Consider the following 20055-nt stretch of genomic DNA (forward strand, 5'->3'; position numbering starts at 1 on the left):
AATCATTTTAAGCTGTCTGAAAGCACAGAGATTCACTGAGACATTTGATAAGTGGTTCTTAAACAGAGAGGTCATTTTACAGCCGGGATTACAGCTCAGTTGATAGCCTGCCAGTTCACATGTGTGACATCCCGTGTTCAATCCCCGGCACCACATAAAACCAGGCTTGTTCGCTTATTCCTGCTGTACAAGTTCCGAAGATCAAGGTCAGGATCCTCGACCACACAATGAATTTGAACGTTTTGTCTTGGTGAAACGATCGCTCAATGGTTGTATAATAAGGAAGATGCGTGGTGGTCCCTGAAAATTTATTTATAAGCAATGTCATGAACAGCCTCTGGACCTGTGCAGAATCTGCAGGTTCTGACCCTTCTACTTACTGCCTGCCCACAGTAATTCAGACAAGCCACGTGACTTCTTTGTGACTTGACTTTTGCAACTGTCAAGTGGGAATGCTATTAGAGGCCAATGGTGAACTGAAGCAGGAGGATGGCCTGATACCACTGTCACTGAAGACCATGGCCAGAAAGGGTGAGCAGGAGAAGGTGACCCATCCCTCCCTGTCTCTTTCTCCGGACAACCCCTCTCCTATATGCCCAATACAGAATATGCCCTGTTCTGGAAGATGGGCCCTTCTCTGCCATGAGCTCTTTCCATGAATAGGTCTTGAGAGTCACTTGTAGGCCACCATCCATCACCTGCCATCACACCCTCCCCATCTTTCTTTACCCTTTGCCCTCTAAGGAAGCCAGTGCAGTGGGGCCAAGGGCTACTGCCCAATTTGGGTCCTGGGTGGCCTCTGCCTCCCTCTTCCCTGGGCCCCCAGCCAGCTCCACCCTCCCGCAGAGATGCTCTCTGCTAACTTCATTCCTGCCTCATAGCTGGAATGACAGTGGCTCTCAGAATCCCTGGGGAGTGGAGAGGGTGGTGAGGGTCTGGGGAAGCAGCCAGGCCCAGGAGCAGGTTAATGTTACAGCCCTGGGTAAGTGAGCTGGGCCGGCTGACGTCAGGGTGGTGATGGGTGAAGGGGAGGGCCGGGTTACTGAACTATAGGTCAAATCAAAGAGAATCACCTTGGGACAGAGCCCTGCATGCCGGCTAGAGAACGTCCCCACGCCATGGTCCATACCGGCCACAGCTCAGCCTGGGTTCTTCTGCTCTCAATCCGAGTGCCTGAAGCAGGCTTTGGTTTCATGTCAGCAGCCTTCATCTGCCTTCCAAAAATAAGCCCCTGCCGCCATGCCGAGGGGAGAAAAACAAGAAGGGCGGTATTTTTAGGGCCATTAATTCTGACCACGTGCCTGAGAGGCAAGGTGGATGGCCCTGGGACAGAGGCTGTTCATCACTATGTCCCGGGGAGGAGGACGTGTTCAGGGCACGCTGCAGGCTCTCGTCTTCTTAGGCGTCCTAGTGGGCATGGTGGTGCCCTCACCTGCCGGCGCCCGCGCCAACGGCACACTACTGGACTCCAGAGGCTGGGGCACCCTCTTGTCCAGGTCTCGAGCTGGGCTAGCTGGAGAGATTTCGGGTGTGAATTGGGAAAGCGGCTATTTGGTGGGCATTAAGCGACAGCGGAGACTCTACTGCAACGTGGGCATTGGCTTCCACCTCCAGGTGCCTCCTGACGGCCGCATCAGTGGAACTCACGAGGAGAACCCCTACAGTGAGTGTCACTAGAAGATAGTTGGGGTGCTTGCTGGCTTGGGCACAAGCAGAGTCAAAAGATGAAGGGAAATTATGCTGGTGGGTGGGGCTGCACTCTAAAGGGAAGATGTGCTGGGTAACGTTTAAATGGCTTGATCTCACCCTGCCCTGCCCAGAAAGAGGTACAGGCTCAGTAAGACCCTTACTTGCATCTTGGTGTCCTTAACCATCATCCCAGGTAACTCCATCAATGGTCCTAATTACTCCAGTATTAGAGGTCCAGATCTGGTCTTCCTGAAGAATTATAACTACTCGGTAGGGGAGATAAGTTATGATATTCTATCTTGGTTAAAACCATGAGTTTCTATTCAACTGTCATTTTTGAAAGGGAAGGGCAAGTCATCTGAAAAATGCCCATCTGAAGCATCTCCTTGGTGCCATGCTTCAGGTGCCTGCATAGACAGTCTTCTGGCCAAGGCAGGATAAGGGCTGTAGGGTCCCAGACAAGCCATCTGACTCAGTGTAGCTGCAGTGTTTGGGGACTGAGTTGAAGGATGTAGAACAGACTTTACATAATCAAAATTGATTAATTGATTGATTGAGTGAGTGAGTGAGTGAGTGTGTATGGTGTGTGTGTGTATGGTGTGTGTGTGTATGCTTGTGTGTGTGTGCTTGTGTGTGTGTGTGTCTGTGTGTTGTTGAGAATTAAACCCAGGGACCCAGGACATGTCATGCAAGTACTGTACCACTGAGCTATATCTCCACCCCCCACCCCAATCCTTCAAGTCAAGAACCTCAGGTGACAGATCTACAGAAAGCCCAGACTCAAAGCTAATCTTAAAATGATGTTTGAGTGTCCGTTGCAATCTCCAACTCCAGTGTAAAAACCTTTCCACAAGGAAGTGAATGTGCTACCAGGATGTGACCGGATGCAGCTAGTGTAGTGTAGGGATGCTATAGGACTGTATAGATCAAGGACAGATGTGATGGAGAGGTGGAGCCTCTGGAGAAGGGGGACAGCAGGATGCCTCTGAAGCACTCGGGTTGATGTGAGCATGAGAGTGTGTTCTCTGTTTCCTCGTCAGGCCTACTGGAGATCTCCACGGTAGAACGGGGTGTGGTGAGCCTCTTCGGGGTGAAGAGTGCTCTCTTCATTGCCATGAACAGTAAAGGAAGACTGTACACAACGGTGAGTTCCGCGGGGGGGCGGGGGGGTGCTCCTGGGTTCTTCCCGGTCACACAGTTGAAAACATATAACACTAAGAGTTGAGGGGGTTTTATTTTGTTTTGTTTTTGTTTTTTGAGAATTAGAAAGGGCTGTGAAAGGAGCTTTTGCTGGCAAGGTGCCTTGAAGCTTACACTTCCTCTGTTTCACCGTGAAACCTCTGCACAAGCCTGCAGTTCTTCCAACCCCACAACCGAGACCTTTGCCCTTAAAGAAGCCATCGTTCAGAGAGCTCTTGGGTAGGGAAGCCTGCATTCTGACCAAAACTGTCGTTCAAGCTCATAGTCAGGTCTGAGTTGCTGAACTGGAGAGGCCCAGAAAGGCAGGCCTGTGGGTCAGCCTGGGTGAGCCACCCCCATGACAGCCCCAGAAAGGCAGGCCTGTGGGTCAGCCTGGGTGAGCTGCCCCCATGACACCCCTCCAGGAGACACTGCTGGCAGTGTGGTACAGATCTGTAGAAGGAGCCTATCTCTCCTCTTCACTCATGATGAGAGACTATAGCTGAGTTTAACATCCTCTGGTCTCTGATCCCATAGTCTATGGTAGTATCTCCCTCTGTCATACCTTCCCAGAAGGCACTGAACCCCGCCTCTCTACACCATAGACCACTGTGGAAGGAGCAATGCTAAGAGACAAATTCTCCTCTGGTGTAAGGGCAAGCATTTACTGTGTTCTCTAAGGCCTCTGCTTTCTCTGCCCCACTCACTTCCAGGGCTCTCGGCCTGCAACATGGCCTATTTCAAAATGTGTTGGAAAAACAGTCTATGAAATTTTTATGTCTTAGACAGAAGTAAGGAAGCTGGATCTAGTAAGTGGTAGATCTCATATGTGTGGGAACGCAGGGAAGTTCGGCCCCTAGCATCAAAAAATGAGAGGGCAGTGGCTGAAGAGAAAGGAACCTCAGATGCACTAGAAAAGAGCGTACAGTCTGATCCTCCCATCACTGGGGGGAAGAAGATGGGGGATAGAAAGGGAAGAGCTGACCTGGAACAAGTGCTAGGTCCCCAGGGAAATCTCCCAGCAAAGGATATCTGGAAAAGACTAAAGTGAGCTAGTCAGAGGGTGTCTGCTTCCCAACCTTTTGAGCAAATGTCTCAAAGTTGGCTTATGGTGTGAGCTAAAACCATTGCTCCTCCAGTACCGTTCTGTGGGCTCTCCTGTGCACCCATCACTTTGTAATCTGCTAGATGCATGGATTTTTAGGACCTGCTTCAGAGGCTCAGAGGGCTGGGATGAAGACAGTCAATCGGTCCTGCTCAGAGTTCAGGGTTTTTTGTTTTGTTTTGTTTTGTTTTTTGTTTTGTTTTGTTTTTTGTTTTGTTTTGTCTAGGGGTTTTTAGGTTCTGAGGGTTTAGTGTTTTTTATTTTGTGTGTGTGTGTTTTGTTTGTTTGTTTGTTTGTTTGTTTTGCTCAGGTAGGTGTGGGTGCTACCAGGCTGTATGGCCTATGGAGAACAAGGAATCTAGTCAATTCTGCCTAATGTTAATCCAGCCTCCAGAACAGCAGAAGACATAGTCTAGACAGGGAATTCTCAGATGCCAATTGTACCAGTCTCTGAGAAAGTGGCAGGGTAAGAACAACCTGAGACTGGGGAGGAGTTGGCTGCTCGATCCTTCTTTGGGGTGGGGTCCTCCAAAGAGCTTCTTATCATCAGCCCCAGTGGTACCCAGAATCCCTCCGCAGGGATCTAGGACTCTGAATGGGCATTTTAGCAGGCAAATCTGCTAGAAACCCAAATTATATAATCACTTACTTCTGCCACCTTAATTAACATATTTTATCAATTAGAAAAGAATTCATTTATGGCAAGAGGGTCACAAACATAGATTGGATAAATACACCCACTTTCCACTTGGAATCTCTGGTTCTAAGAGAGGTTGAGGACTGAGAACATTTTGGCTATCAGAGAAAATGCTCCCAGGGGGTAGAGCCTCTTGAAGTGCGGGACCCCCAGACTCATTGGGCAAATGGTCCCAAGGGACCTGGAGTAACCACTAAGCAGCTGTCCCTGGGGAGAAGGGGGCTGCTCTGAGAGAAGACTCTCTGGTTTCCTTATCCAGTAGCCTGAGAGCTGGTGCTCCTGGTAGGAGATTCTCCTCCCTAGACCCCAGGACCAGAGAGTTGGCTACGGTTGGACAACAGTGCCCCAGCTGAGACACCTGATGCTCTGTGTGCAGCTAGGGAACCAGATGCTTCTGAAGAGCCCCTCCCCATCCTCCACCCCTCCGCAGCAGTTACCACAGTCTAAAAAAACAATTGCCAACTGATCCCAGGAGCCAGGAAGACTCCTGCTGGGTGGTGATTTCATTCACACTATTTCCCTTTAAGCCCCCCCTGAGCTGCCTCCTCCCTTGGTAGATCAGCTGCTGTAACCTCTAAATGGCATTTCTCATGGTGGGGGGAGGGGAGGGGAAAGGGGCCGATAAGGAGGAAAGGCAGCCCTCCCGGTGGGAGAATAAGGGGTAAGGAAAAGGCACCTAGAAGAGGTCTTCCTTCTTGTGGGACCTAAGGGCAGTTTTAGGCTCTCTCTGCAGCAGCCCTCCTGTACGGAGGGAGCCCGTAGGGCTTACCTGGAATCCTGCTGAGTGGCTATGAGGTATAAAGCACTGCCCCGCAGAGTCTGGAGAAACATTTGGTCTCTAGCCTCCCTCTGCAGGTAGAGATAGATACAGGTTGTCTACAGTCTCCAGCTCTGTTCCTTTGCCTGGTTGCAGCTAATGTGCTAGGTTCTGCAGATAATGGCCAGAAATGTACTGTGGGGGAAGTGCATTGGCGGGACAGACTGGGGCCAGGGTTCCCATTGAGGCCCAGCACTGCCCCCCACCCCCCCGCCCCCCCCCCCCCCCCCCCCCCCCCCCCCCCCTCTACTTTAGGCTAAGTCGCTGGTGCTGGTTCTTTGCCATCTTGGATGGAGACTGGAGCAGAATGAGGAAATCCAACATTCTCGCTCCCCTTAAAACGCAGAAAGACATCATGGAGCCGCTCCTGACGGTAGTTCTGTAGCCATTCATTGATTGAGAAGAATACACGTTGCACTTTGGAGGGTTTATACCATGTTTACATAACTTCTAATCTGTAGGAGCACAGTGCCTTGCAAACCACAAGGCTGACTTCACCCCGCTACCTCACTCCTGCTCTCTCTCCTCATTTGACTGGGAGTAATAGGGGCAGAAGGCCAGAACACATACAGGGTGAAGATTGTTAAAGACAGAGATGGCTTAGCTCCGCATATGAACAAGAGAATGGGTGTGGTAACCGCGCTCCCCATCCCCAACTTTTGGGACCATTTCTACCAAAAGCGTTTTCCCCCTGAACACCCAGGGATGACCTATTTTCCATAGTGCTTTTTGCATTAAGGGAGTTGAAAGGCTATTTCTTCTCATATGGATTTGGTGGAATTCAAGACATTGTCACGCTGGCGCTTGAGAGTGGCAGGCCCGGGAAATGTGATCTGGTGGAATTATTTTCATTTGTTCAAGTAATAATATACGGTGGCCACTTTTATTAACACGGCGTTCGCTTGGCTGGGGGCCTTTCTCACCAAGCCAATGATCCAGCGTTCCTGAGCCATGAGAACTCAAAGCCCAGGGGTGTGATGGAGGCTACAGAGAGGCTGGGCCCTAGGCACTGCGGCAGTCTTGTGGAAAAGGCCTTCAGTTCAAACCTGGAGATGAGGAATGCCACGTAGGGTCGGGGACTGACAGTAGGTGGGGCAGGCAGGGGGCGGGGCATGTAGGGGCGGGGCAGGAGGCTTCTAAAGAATAGGAACCCTCCGTTTCCTTTCCCTGTTTGTAGAGAGTTCTGGGAAGGCCAGGGATAGCTGTTAGGCTGGAGAGAAAGGACAAAAAGGAAAAGAAAGCAGTCAATTTTTAAAAAGGCGGGGGGGGGGGCGATTGGAACAGATTTGAATAATCAAATCTGCTGAGCAGGGCTGGGGCGTGGTTGGGAGCGGGTCTAGATAGAGCACAGAGCTCCTGGTTCCATTCCCAGCACCGCCCTTGCAAAATTTTTGCTGCGCAGAGAACAAAGTGAATTGTAGCCTCTCTCGATATCCTCAGGGACTTGGTTCCAGTAACCCATGGACTACAGGAACCCCAAATCTCTAGGTGCTGAAGTGCCTCATAAAAAACGGTCTAACATCTTCATATGACCCGTGTGCATCCTCTTAGACATTTGATTATTCTAAATACTTACTGCAAAGGCTATGTAAAAAGATAGTGTAACACTTTCTTAAGGAAACAATTTATTAAGGAATTTTTTAAAATCTGTGCATGTTCAAGGCAGATGCAATCATTTTGTTTTCAAATGTTTTTGGTCCGTGGTTGGTTGACTCTAGGGGTACAGAACTCTCAGAAACACGTGCCAATCTGTCTATGCACCCACAAAGATGCGAATGTTTTTTGTAAAACGCTGCTTCTTAGCCAGACTCATTCTAGACAATGGGATGTGGGCAATGTCCATAGTTCTCAACCCAAGGGCTCACTCTTCCCCCCCCCCACACCCCTTCCTCTTGCTCTGTTCCACTCTGCTCTCCACCCTACGGTTTGCTCTCCTCTTACCAGTTTGCAAACAACACACCGAAGCCTCTCCCTTAACCGCCATCCAGATCAGAAAAAAATTCTCCTGGAAACTGGCAAGGCAAGTTCCTCTCCAGGGACAGACAGGGTCATACAAAGTAAGAACAGAGAGAAAGCAGGAAGGTGGAGCGGGGCAACAAAACGGATAGAGACCCAGAGACCGCTAGTCTAATGAGACTCCTCCCTCCACTTCCTGGCTCGCTTTGGATCCCAAACTCCTTTACCATTTTAAATACATTGTTTATGTGGGTAGATAACACAAGAAACAGATTTTTGACGGGTGAGAATGCAAGAGATTTCCACAGGACTTAAACTTCCTCCTCCCATGGTCTTGATGTCTATGAGTTACTCCTGAGAGGCGACCTGTGTGACCAGTTCCTTGTGGACCATTCTGGGAATAACCTAGTCATGCATGAGTGTATGTTCCGTGTTTGAAAAGTCACACTACAGACGTTCAAGGTGTTTTTAAATTTTATGTGAGTGAGGGAGTGTTTTGCCTGTATGTATGTCTGTGCACTACCTGTGTGCCTGATGCCCTTGGAGACCAGGTGCGGGTGTTGGATCTACTGACTCTGGACCGTTGTGAGCTACCATGTGGGTGCTGGGAGCCAAACCCTGATCCTCTCTCTGCAGGACATGGGTTCAAGCTGAGCATCTCTGCTTGGTAATATGTCTCCAAGACAGTCCAGTGTCAATGTGCCAAAGGGTTTCTTTTCATGATTTATAGCACCCCATAGTGTCGCTTGGTCACAGCTGAGACAACTACTCCCCTCTTGCTACAGACTGCCTGTTTGGGATTCTTGCTATTTAAAAAGTGTCGTACACATGTGGGACTCGAACGTCAAAATCTGTTCCTAGGAGAATTGCTGATCATCTGTTATCTTCATTTAAAAAGAAAAATCCAGTAGACACTGTGAATTGTTGTATATAGAAGTAGTAACACGATACACTACGGAACACTGAGAATCCCTAGTCTTCGGTCCCTCCCCAGTTATAGTATCAAATACCTTCCTCGATCTGACCACTGATCCCTGGAATCCTTGTCCCAGAGAGGGCTTGGAGTCTACTGGGAAGGAAACATGTCCATAGGGTTCAGAGGCTGTTTAAATGGTGTTAGAGGCATCTGTCCCAAGGGCTCTAGAGTACTAGTGATAGGCTCTCTACCACCCCATAAAGGGACACCTGTGTGTCCCATGGCTGGTGAGCCTAGGTGCACAGACTTCTTTCAGAAGTCAAAAGACAATGCCTCTGGTACCAGGGAGAAGCCATTGAGCTGGGGTTGCTGGTATGTGTGTGTGTGTGTGTGTGTGTGTGTGTGTGTGTGCACATACCTAGGTGCACATGTCTGTGTCCACATGGAAGCTAGACAGGGACAAGGCAACTTGTCTATAGCTCTCTGCCTAATTTTCGTGGCTGCCAGGTTCTTCTTCTCTATAAAAATGACTCCTATCTCAGATCTCACATGGCTCCAGAGAATGGTCTGGGTTATAAAGCTTCACTCACCTTTTGGGCTCAAAGTCAAAACTGAGAAAGAGCTTTTATTTTTTTAAGGGGCTGCAGGCTTTGAACCCAGAAACTAAGATGGAAAGGGACAATCCTGGAAAGGACATCTCAGGAGCTCATGTGTTCCTCCGCCCCTCCACTCACTACCCTGCAAGCTCCCTGGCACCCACACAGTTTGCGAGAAGGAAACTGAGGCTCTGAGAGGGGAGGAGACAATCCAAGTCACCGTTTGGGGAAGTAGAAAAGTCACCAAGTAGAGCCAGGGTCCTCCATCCCTCTCTACCAGGCAACCTCTCACTATAGGCTGGCAGTAGCTCGGTGCCACCCACCCCGACCCCTCCTCTGGATAGAACACGTTCTCATTTGAGGACTTGATAGAAAGCACCCCCACCTGGAAGTCTGGAAGTCGGCTCTGATCTCCCCACAGGAGCCAAGCATCATCCCTCTATGTCCCTGGCCTTGGATTCCTCCTGGTGTCAGAGGGCATGTGAGGAAGAACTGTGAGGGCTCTGAAGTGTCTTCTATTCTAACCCCTCACGTTTCTCCATATACCCCGTGGCAGTGTTTCTACAAAGGGGAGGGAAGGGACATGGTAATAAGGCCTCCTCTGAGTGGCTCAGCTGGTGTGTGGGCACTTCTTTTTTTAATTATTTATTTACATTCCAAATATTGCCCCTTCCTGGTCCCCCCTCCCAGAGTTCTTCACCCCATCCTGCCTCCCCTTCGCCTCCAGGAGGGTGCCCCTTTCTTCCCCCACCCCGTGGGTTGATATTTCTTAATTATCACCGGGTCTCTGCTGTCTGTTCGTTTTCACAGCCCAGCTTCCACGACGAATGCAAGTTCCGAGAAACCCTCCTCCCAAACAACTATAACGCCTACGAGTCAGACCTGTACCGAGGGACCTACATTGCACTGAGCAAATACGGACGCGTAAAGCGGGGCAGCAAGGTGTCCCCAATCATGACTGTCACTCACTTCCTCCCCAGGATATAAGGACCCATGGATGAAGGCTCACGGGGTGACAGCCGCGTCTTTTCCGTCAGGATTTTACAATAAGAGAACACTTCTGCTCCTATCCTGTGACTTCTGAGTTCTGGCTTATCTCGGCCGGAAGATCTGCATCGATGCCCTGGGCCACTGGACTGCATGGCGTGTAAGCCACGTGGCTGAGGGTCTTCAGTTCACACTTCAGGATGGCGGGGGCTCCTGTGCTTCGGCCTCACCCGAGGAGAGACGATACAGATGACTCTTGCAGCGTGTGGCCATGTGCATACGAAAAAGCCAAAGTGGGAGTGTGCATGTGTCCGTGCATATCCACACATCTAGTCGTAGATTCTCAGAGCAAAGGCATTTTAGGATACTGAGTTCTTTTCTCCCAACATCATCACCGCAGGAAACTGCCTGTCAGAGCATCGCTTGTCAAGTCAGCAGGATTGAGATGCACCCCATTCTGCCGTTTTCTGATCATCTATCTATCCAGTTGTCTGTGTAACAGTGAGCAGCTATCTTTTATGTGCCAGGAGGAAGGTAGGGGTATAAAATATAACTGTAAACTAGAAAAAAAAAAAAAGAAAGGTGACCTGGCACCCTGGATTCCATGCCCATTGGGGCTCTGGGGATGTTAAGATGCATTGTCATGGATAACTGGGAGAGAAGGGGCTCCCCTCCTTAGAAGAAAGTAATAGAACAGGACAGGGCCCGTTGGGGAGATCTGTGGAGGCAGAGGGACTGGATGTTCTGTAGAGAACCATTCTGCCTGAAGGGCTTCAAGCTGTGTGTGGCTCCAAGAATGGGCCAACACCAGGCTGCCTGCCCGTAACGTTTCCTTGCTTTGAACCAGGTCTTATTTTAACCTCAGATGACAAGGATCCTAATAATGGCAACCTCCCTGGCAAGGAAGGGCAGTGTGCAAATTAGGGCATGAAGGAAGTCCAGAGGCTTTGGACTTGCCGTGGTGATCCCTCTCCAACTATGTCCAGGAAACTCGCCCAAGTTCTCACCCGATACCCTCACTTCCTTCTCACTCGGCCTAAGCTTACATCCACAATGCTCCTGGATACAGAAGAATTGGGTGCTGTGACCTCTAGCCCCTCTTCCTCACTACAGTAGGAGAGGTGTGATAATCCCAGGATCCAGGCAGCCAAGCCCAAGTGGCTCCTTGCTCCACAATGCCTTCTTGCCTCTTGTCCTTTGAGAGTATTTTAAACCGTGGTTCCCTGAGAGACTATAAATGTGGTCTGCCTAGAGCCTGCAGATTCCTGAACTGTTGGAATGTTCCTAAATCTGACACCAGAGAGAGCTGTATCGGTGCACAAATATTTTCAGCATATGTTACAAAATGACCTGACACCCTCTGCTACCCTTGGGAGCCCTGACCTGCAAGACAATCCCCTCATCTGTTGCAAATACCTCCGTCTTCAACATACCTCTCTATTCGTAGATGCACCCCTCCATAGACAGATCTGGACTCAGGGACTCTGAGCTGCAGACGGGGTGGGGGTTGGCGATGCAAGAGGCAGACACCATTCTGACTTCCTCCTTTGCCCTGAAAGTGTCAGGGTGGACATGTGAGAGGAGAGGAGAAAAAGGCCAGAGCTGGATGAGATAAGAGTTCAGCCATGTGGACATCCTCAAGCTTTGGATGGAAACTTGGAAGAACCGAGTCTTGGATCAGGTAGAAAGGGGGAGGAAAATTGGTCCATATTAACTTCTTGGATAATGAAGTTCAAGTCATCTGGGAAGGAGAAAGCCATACTCTTTTAAGATATCTTTGCCAGTTATCATCAATGGTATCACAGGGATTGTCAGAAATGGGGCCACTTCTGATTTCATGAGCATTCATTCCTGATGTAACTGCGTGGACAGGATGGCTAGGGCTGGGAACTGCTATCCAGATAGGAGGAAATGTGTTACGCCTCTAGATAGTCAACCACCAGCTTCCCTGCCTCCTTTCCTTCCTTTCTTCCTTCCTCCCTCCCATCCTGCCTTCCTTTCTAGATCTTTATGCTTACATGCCTTGAGCCAATGAAATCTAGTGAGACTGCAAGACCCTGGGCTGCTGGATCTTTCTGTCTCTTTGCTTGAGCTCATGAAGTGGCTCAAATCCTGACAAGGTTCCACCAGCTCTCCACTCCTACCCTTCATGCTCCGGGTAAGAAAGAGAAGCTCCGGAAGCCCTGGATGGGGCCGGCCTAGTGTTCACCTGCCTGGTGACAACAGCAGCACGGCAGTTCCTATGACTGACATCAGTTGTGAGAAGCTGGGGTCTGTAGTTGGCCCCGGGATTTTGCTGTGCTGGTTCAATGCATGGATCATACTTTCAACTTTTTTTCCTGTAAAGAAATTCTCTTAAGAGGTTTCTCTTTGACCTAAAGTGACTTAGGGCTTTGTACAAGTCAAACCCAATGCACAGGCAAGTTAAGGGATGGGACAAGAGCAGAAAAAAAAATCAGCGAGAGATGCTGCCGATCCCTTCTCTCCTGCTACTGTGCACAGGGTGGAGTGTTGCTTCCTAACTGCTCACCTGCACTCCTTGAAGCAGTTCTTCGTAATTCTCTCACAAGTGTGTGTTCTAGAAATGCTTGGGGGCGAGGCTGGAGAGTTGGCTCAGTGGTCAAGAGCACTCGATGCTCTGCCAGAGAATCTGGGTTCAGTTCCCTGTAGCCACAAGATGGCCACAACCATCTGTAGCTCCCTAATGTCTATCAGTCTCTCTCTCCAAGCTCCAAGAACACTGAACGCACATGCAAAGATATGAAGGCAAACATTGCATTGCTCCACCACCTAGTGACACCACTTTGCTTCCGACTTTTGATACATTTTTGACGAAGACAGTATGCAATCTGATCATTAATACCTCATCATTACCCTTCACAGACTGCTGCATCCCACAGTTCCTCTGACAGACAAACTTATCCTCACACATTGCTCCAAGCTCTCAGTCACAACCAGAGTATGGTTTAAAAAGAACCGGTTTGTTTCTTGTCATCTGAGTCAGAGTACAACCTGTCTTTCTCTTAGAAGTGTATCTCTAGATGAACAGTCCAGACCTGAAATCTGATGCTGTCCCAGTCCTAGCTTGTTAAGTTTGACATTCTTTCTGTATGGCTTTGAGCCCTCTTTCCTGCCCTGAGACCGCAGGTTTCCCAGGTTCTCATTCTGTGTGAGTTTTGAGAAAGGAAGGACATTGAAGAGTCCATGACGCCCATCGCCCTTGTCATTGGTGTTGTGGTCACTTGGGCGAACAGTTACCATGTGTGGTCGCTGGCCCCCAGGACTCCAGTATAGCATCTCAACTAAGATTCCCTTCCTTCCCCTTTTTGTGCAAAGCTAAGCTAGAAGCCTTCTACAACTTTCTATCCTTACATTTCCCCCTAAGATAAGCTCTAAGCCACTTGTTACAGAACACGTGACAGTTCCTCTGAACAGTGGGTCTGTATGAGCTACTCCTACCCTCCCTCTCCAAGACAGACCAGCCACTCTTGTCACTTTCCTGAAGAAAACACCAAAGGCAGGGATATTGGGGGCAAGGCTAGAACCTACAGAAATACTGCAGCCTGTGCTTACCGTCTGAGTGGATGGCTCCTCTTCCCCGAGCAGGAGGCGAGTGGCTACCTTCAACCAGCTCTTGACTCTAAGGCAGCATGCAGACAGTCAAAACGGAACCATGTTTGTATACCTCATAAACTACTGAAACCCCAGCCTCCAACAAGGTTCTCTTTGTCTTCATTGTTAAGGACCTCGGGCTGGGTCCTGGTGCAGAACTGTTCTCAAGCTTGAGGACGGTAGATAGGAGATCCAGAAGCTGTTCAGTCATGTGCTTGAGAAATGTGATGCTTCTAATGTTTAATATGTATGTGCTGTGCACAAACCATAACATGTCCCAGCAAGAAGTTAAAGGTCTTTTTATACGTTTCTCTAAACTGTTTGACTCCGCCCCTCCTATTAAAACTGACCACAAATCTCTGGGTTGTAGTTATTTATTTATTTATTTATTTATTTATTTATTTATTCAATTGTCTACCCCCTATCTGGGAACCAGGAAGTGGGGGCAGTGGGGGGGGGAGGCAGACAAAGGTTTCTGGTGCTGTGGATGATGAAGGCAGGAAGAAATTGTGGGGAGCCCATCACTCTTGTTACTAATAGGGTGTTTGTCCAAAAGGGGGAAAGGAAACGATCAAATACATAAGGAAGCTACAGCACCTTCTCTCTCTGCCTTAATTATAAGCAGTTTTCTACATTGGAATCCATTTATTCATTCACACACCTAGAGCTACTTAATGAGTGGCGCATCCTGAGCTGGAGTAAGTTTGGAGAATACAGGAGAAACACAGCAGACCTCAGCCATTCGCTCAGAGATAGGCATTATAAAAGCTCATGTGGGGGTAGAGAGATGACTTAATGGTTAAGAGAACCTGCTGCTCTTCCAGCAGACCTAGATTCAGCTCCCAGTATCCACAGCTCACAACTGTCTGTTATTCCAATCCCAGGAGATCTGACGATCTCTCCTGGCCCTGAGGGCATTGCGTGCACATGGTACTGACATACATAAAGGCAAAATACTCATAGGCATAAACTTAAAATATGTACATATATATATATATATATATATATATATATATATATATATATATATGCTCACCTTGTGGGGAATGAGAGGAGTTGGGAGAAAAGACAGAGGAGGAGATTTTGCAATCTCTCTCTTCTTCCCAACTCCTCCCATCCCCCCCCCCCGGGTGATTTTATTTTTGATATTGCAAAAAGAATTTGGGTGAGGACAAAAAACCATCAGATTACCCCATAGATCCGCAGGCCTGCTCCATATGAAGTCCGTCCCTAGGATTGAGTGAAGACACTGAGGACAAAGGACTGTAAGCCCCTCTACCCCTCACAATGCCCTTCCTGACTTCCCATCACCAGGCCATTACCAGTCCCTTGCATATTCTTGTTCTAACAATCCCCTCTCCCACATGCTTCCTCCCGTGCTTACCACATGGGGAGAAGAATACGTGACTTCATCTGAGAGATGCTAGGTTCTGGATACCTGCAGACATTCTTGGAAGAACCTTGTGGTGGTTGGCATATTCCTGAATTTATTCATGCAGTTCATATTTCTAACCTCCTTCTATGCTCCAGAACCCATGCTGGTCCCTTAGAATATAATTTTGACAAACTTTACATGGGTTTATTGACTCCCAAGGAAGGTGTGAAATAATTCCAGGAAACAAGAATGAAAGTATGGAACCTCCTGTGTAGTGGGGAGCTTAGAACAAGACCCTGACCTCACACACGTGGATCAGAGAATCCATCCTGAAGAAAGCTGAAATTTTAAGGGTGTTTGACTGAGGGTAGGGGAGAAGCTGGGGACTGGAAGGCAAGAGAGAGGGAGTGTCCGGAGATGCTTGAAGGTAAAGCTACTAGGGAATGGGGAGAGAACATGGCATCCTCTTGGATCTAAAATGTAGTCATTGTTGCAGGTACAAAATGATAGATCTGGGTGGAGGAGGCAGTGTTGATGGGGTTCAGGATGCTCCGGAAAGGCAGCGAGAGACTGTGCCATGAAGATTATGTTTGATCCCATCACACATCCTCTTTGTGAGACCCCTACCTTCAGACCTGTAGACTCCTGACCATAAGTGAAGTTAAAGCTCTCAGATATATTGTTATTGCATTGTAGTGGTTTAAGTGAGAAGTGAGAATGTCCCTCTTAGGCTCAAATGTTTGGGCACTGAATCCCCAGCTGATGGAACTTTGGGGGTAGATTTGCTGGTAGGAGCATGTCGCCGAGGGTGGACTTGAAATAACTTGGGAAGCAAGAACAAATTGGAGGCTTCCAATTGAACTGTCTCAGGTTAGAGGAGATTCTGGAAGGATAGATTAGTGGTGGAGGGAGGGGGAGAGGCATTGGACCTACCACCTCAACCACAGCCCTGACCCCAGGATGCTGCTTACAGGGTGAATCTACGCCTCCACCATTGGCTGAGATGAACCTTGGAGGGCTCAGATTCTCTTCATGACAATTCATGATCCCTAAAAGGGTCAAAGGAAGCTAGCTTGTCAGGCCCATGGCAGCATGAGACTCTCAGACCAAACACATGTTGACATGGACATAGATCAAAGGGCACTGCCTCACCTGGGAAACAGACACCCACAAAAGGACAACTGTCTTTCCTTCCCTATGTCTTAGAAAAAAAAGAACCATGGTGACAAAGAACAATTACATATCAGATATCCAATAGTTTTGTTATTGTGACAACAATATTCCAGGAATATGCTATACTCTGTCCATACTCACTCAAAACATCTGTCCTGGTTATTCTCTAGCCTTACCCCTACCCCACCCTACCCCGATCTTACCCCTACCCTACTCTCTATCCCACCCCAATCTCTGGAGACAATCAAGGTCTCACAGCCCATCCTGGCCTCAAGCTAAGATGCTCCTGCCTCAGTCTCTCGAATCCTAAATTTCTTTTTTTTTAATATTTATTTATTTATTTTATGTAAGTACACTATAGCTGTCTTCAGACACTCCAGAAGAGGGAGTCAGATCTCGTTACGGATGGTTGTAAGCCACCATGTGGTTGCTGGGATTTGAACTCCGGACCTTTGGAAGAGCAGTCGGGTGCTCTTACCCACTGAGCCATCTCACCAGCCCGAATCCTAGATTTCTGAGTGTGTACCACGATGCCCAGCTTCTCCTCCACTCTCGTGCTGAATGAAATTGCAAGACATGCAAAACTCTCAATGGCCAATGGTGTTTCAACATGTAATGGTATTTCATCATAACACTTTGGATGCATCCCTGATCCCAACCCACAATGAATTCAATGCTCAGTTTAGGAAAAAAAGTCATACAACCAAAGTATGGAGAGATCCTGAAGTAGACAAAGTGGGTGCCTTAGTCAGGGTTTCTATTCCTGCACAAACATCATGACCAAGAAGCACTTGGGGAGGAAAGGGTTTATTCAGCTTACTCTTCCACATTCCACATTCATCACCAAAGAAAGTCAGGACTGGAACTCAAACAGGTCAGAAAGCAGGAGCTGATGCAGAGACCATGGAGGGATGTTCTTTACTGGCTTGTTCAGCCTGCTCTCTTATAGAACCCAAGACTGCTAGCCCAGGGATTGTCCCACCCACAAGGGGCCTTTCCCCCTTGATCACTAATTTAGAAAATACCCCACAGCTGGATCTCATGGAGGTACTTCCCCAACTGAAGTTCCTTTCTCTGTGATAACCCCAGCTGTGTCAAGTTGACACAAAACTAGCTTGTACAGTGGATAAAGGACCATTACTATATGGGAGGCTTGAAGAGGGCCTAATTCTCAGAGCTGGCCAACTGAGGGATTTCTTGTCTGTATCAATGATTAATAATTAGTAATTTCATCAAAACTTCTTCCTGTTTTGGTGGGACATTCCCTCTGCCACGGGTCCTACAAACTTCCTGAGTCAAGATTGTTCTAGGTCCCCAAGTCACAGAAGTTGCCTGTTTCCCTGGAAGTGCATTAATGCCTACATTAGTCATCTTAAACTGCCACCACAGGATCCTGAAGATGGCATCTTAGACAACAGACTAATTTTCTCGCTGTTCTAGAGGCTGGAGTACAAGGTCAAGGCCAGATGGCAACGGTCTTCAGTGAGTGCTGGCTTGCTTTCCTCGTGTCTCTGCTCACAGCTTTCCCTGTGTGTGAGAAGAGGAACCTTGGCCAATGTCTTTTCCTCCACAGATCCACAATCCTGTCAGATCAGGACCCTTCCAAATGGCTTTAAGTTTAATGGCCTCCTTAATGACCCCATCTCCAAATACAGTCACATGTGAGATCAGGGCTTCAACCTATGAGCTGGTGGATGAAGGAGAACAGTCTATTGAAGAGCCTCGTTGCCACCTGGGGAAGCCTGACCTCATATTTGATGTCATTTTTAACAACATTCCAGGAAAGTGTCAGTGGTGGGGACATGCACTACACTCAGGGAGGTTTCTGCCATGCATATAAACAGACCCAAATTGGGGACCCTATTCTTGTGGACAAGTGAAATAGGCTGTTACATCTGAAGCAGGGATTTTGACATCTAGGGGACATTTGATAGTGTCTAGAGACTATTCTGGCTATCACAACCACTTGATGGATACTACTTAGTATCTAGGGGGAAAGGGCTAGGGATTCTATTGCACATCTTACATCTGCTGAAGAACCCCAACACAGAGAACCATTTGGCCACAAATAGCAGTGGAGGCAAGGTTAAGAAGCCCTCTGCCGTGGTGAAACAACCATGTTATATGATATGACCTTCTCTATGGAAGACCCTCTCGCTCACACCCTGGGCTGGGAAGGAAAGACAGGAAAGAAGCATTTATGTGAGCATGGAAATTCCTATCCTAAGCAAGTCCCACCTGGAATTCCTAAGCGTTACGGGTTTTCAGGTTCTGCCTAGAGTGGAGGGTACATAGGTTGGCACTGAGGAAAGAGATCCAGGGGAGATGGGGCAGTGTGAGAGGCCATAGTCATGGGCACAGGAAGTGGACACTCACTCTTGTTGGTGTCCATCATCACCCTTTGTTCTGCCATATGGGGATCAGGCCTCCTCCATCACAGGTCAGCAGGACTTTGCTTCTGAACAGAAGCCAAGTAGGATTTCTTCTTACATAACTTGAATTTTATTTATTTAAAAACTTATTCTTTTCAATCCTTTCTAAAGTTCTTAAATTTTAAATTTTATGATTATGGGTATTTTTCCTACATGTGTCTGTATACCATGTGTGAACCTGGTACCCTTGGAGGACAGAAGAAGGCATCCCCTGGAACTGGAGTAACAGACAGCCATGAGCCACCATGGTTCCTCTGGAAGAACAGCCGGTACTCTTAACCATTAAGCCATCCCCCCACCTTACCAAATCATTGTCCTGATTATAAAATTAAGACATCCCCTTGGTCAAAAATGTAGAAAGTACCATTATTATGGCTTGAATCGTAAATGTCCCCTCCAAGGCACCTCTGCTGAACAATTGCTCTCCAGCCTCTTGGCAAATATTTGGAGGTCATGACATCTTCAAAAGACGGCACCAGTGATCTGGAACTGTGACTTCATGCTAGAGCACCTGCTTAGCGTGCACAAGACCATGGGTTATTTCTCTAGTATAAAACTATGGGGGTCTTAGTGGGAGAGAACATTCAGGGTTGAGGAGTGCGCCTTTGAAGGGCATGCCATATTCCATCCTCCTCTTTGCTTCCCAGCCACCACAAAGGGAGCAGACCCTGTACGCGTGCTTCCTCATAGTGAGTGTTGGACTGAAGCATCTGTCAAAGTATCGCTTTCTTGGGGCTGGAGAGATGGCTCAGTGAGTTGAGAACACTGACTGTTCTTTTAGAGGTCCTGGGTTTAATTCCCAGTACCTATATGGCGGCTTACAACTTGTAATTCTAGTTCCAGGGTATCTGACACCCTCATACAGAAATATATGCAGAAATATAAACACCAGTGCACACTTTAAAAAAAGAGTCTATGTTTATTTTAATTTGCTTTATCCCAGGTAATTTATTACCTAGCCTGAAAGCTGGCCAAAGCTCCCAGACATTAGGAAATAATTCCACTAATAATCTCCCCTCCTGAAGGCCATAGCGGCTCCGATGTCAGCACTTCCTCCAGCCTTCCGTATAAAACAAATTTAGTATGTGGACAAGCACAGCTGAAGGGTGCTATTGCAGAGCAATTTTATTTCTGTCTCTCATTGCTCTTTTAAAATTCAGTCAGTGGTTAGTGTCCCTGGATGCAAAAGAAGGCAGCCTGGCAAATTGTCTGTCCCCTCACAGCTATCTGAAGAATCCTGGAGTCCTCTCAAGCTGCAAAATGCAGTGACAAGTCAGAAACAATAAATCCAGGTAACAGAGTGGAGTGCACATTGCTCTTCATTTACAATAAGACTCCTCCCTCAGATTCGAGAAGGAGGGGAGATTGTGGCTCCTTTCTTCTCTGTCCCCCAGTCTCCTCCTCTGGACCAATGGATGCTGGCTGCAGGTGAGAGGGAGACTCCCACGTGAGCAGGTCTGTTCGAAGATTAACTTGTGCTTTCTTGGCTTCCAAAATGCCCACACTCTCATTAGGAGTGGC

At 48.2% G+C, this 20055-nt stretch overlaps 1 protein-coding gene across 1 annotated transcript; it reads left to right on the forward strand.

Annotated features, from left to right (window-relative positions):
* Positions 1-1273: 1273 nt before the first annotated feature.
* Positions 1274-10504, forward strand: Fgf6 (fibroblast growth factor 6). The gene is made up of 3 exons (XM_021165749.1): positions 1274-1663; positions 2730-2833; positions 9766-10504. Exons 1-3 carry the CDS (start codon positions 1318-1320, stop codon positions 9940-9942), a joined length of 627 nt encoding a protein of 208 aa, XP_021021408.1. The 5' UTR covers positions 1274-1317; the 3' UTR covers positions 9943-10504.
* Positions 10505-20055: the final 9551 nt, after the last annotated feature.

The sequence above is a fragment of the Mus caroli genome, chromosome 6 (assembly GCF_900094665.2).
Source record: "Mus caroli chromosome 6, CAROLI_EIJ_v1.1, whole genome shotgun sequence".
Lineage (NCBI taxonomy): Eukaryota > Metazoa > Chordata > Mammalia > Rodentia > Muridae > Mus > Mus caroli.

Bases quoted from the DNA above. Each gene is read 5' to 3' on its own strand.
- Fgf6 (XM_021165749.1), top strand. From the start codon at position 1,318: ATGGCCCTGGGACAGAGGCTGTTCATCACTATGTCCCGGGGAGGAGGA. The intron at 1,664-2,729 runs GTGAGTGTCACT...TTTCCTCGTCAG, and splicing joins TCACGAGGAGAACCCCTACA to GCCTACTGGAGATCTCCACG. The intron at 2,834-9,765 runs GTGAGTTCCGCG...TCGTTTTCACAG, and splicing joins AAGGAAGACTGTACACAACG to CCCAGCTTCCACGACGAATG.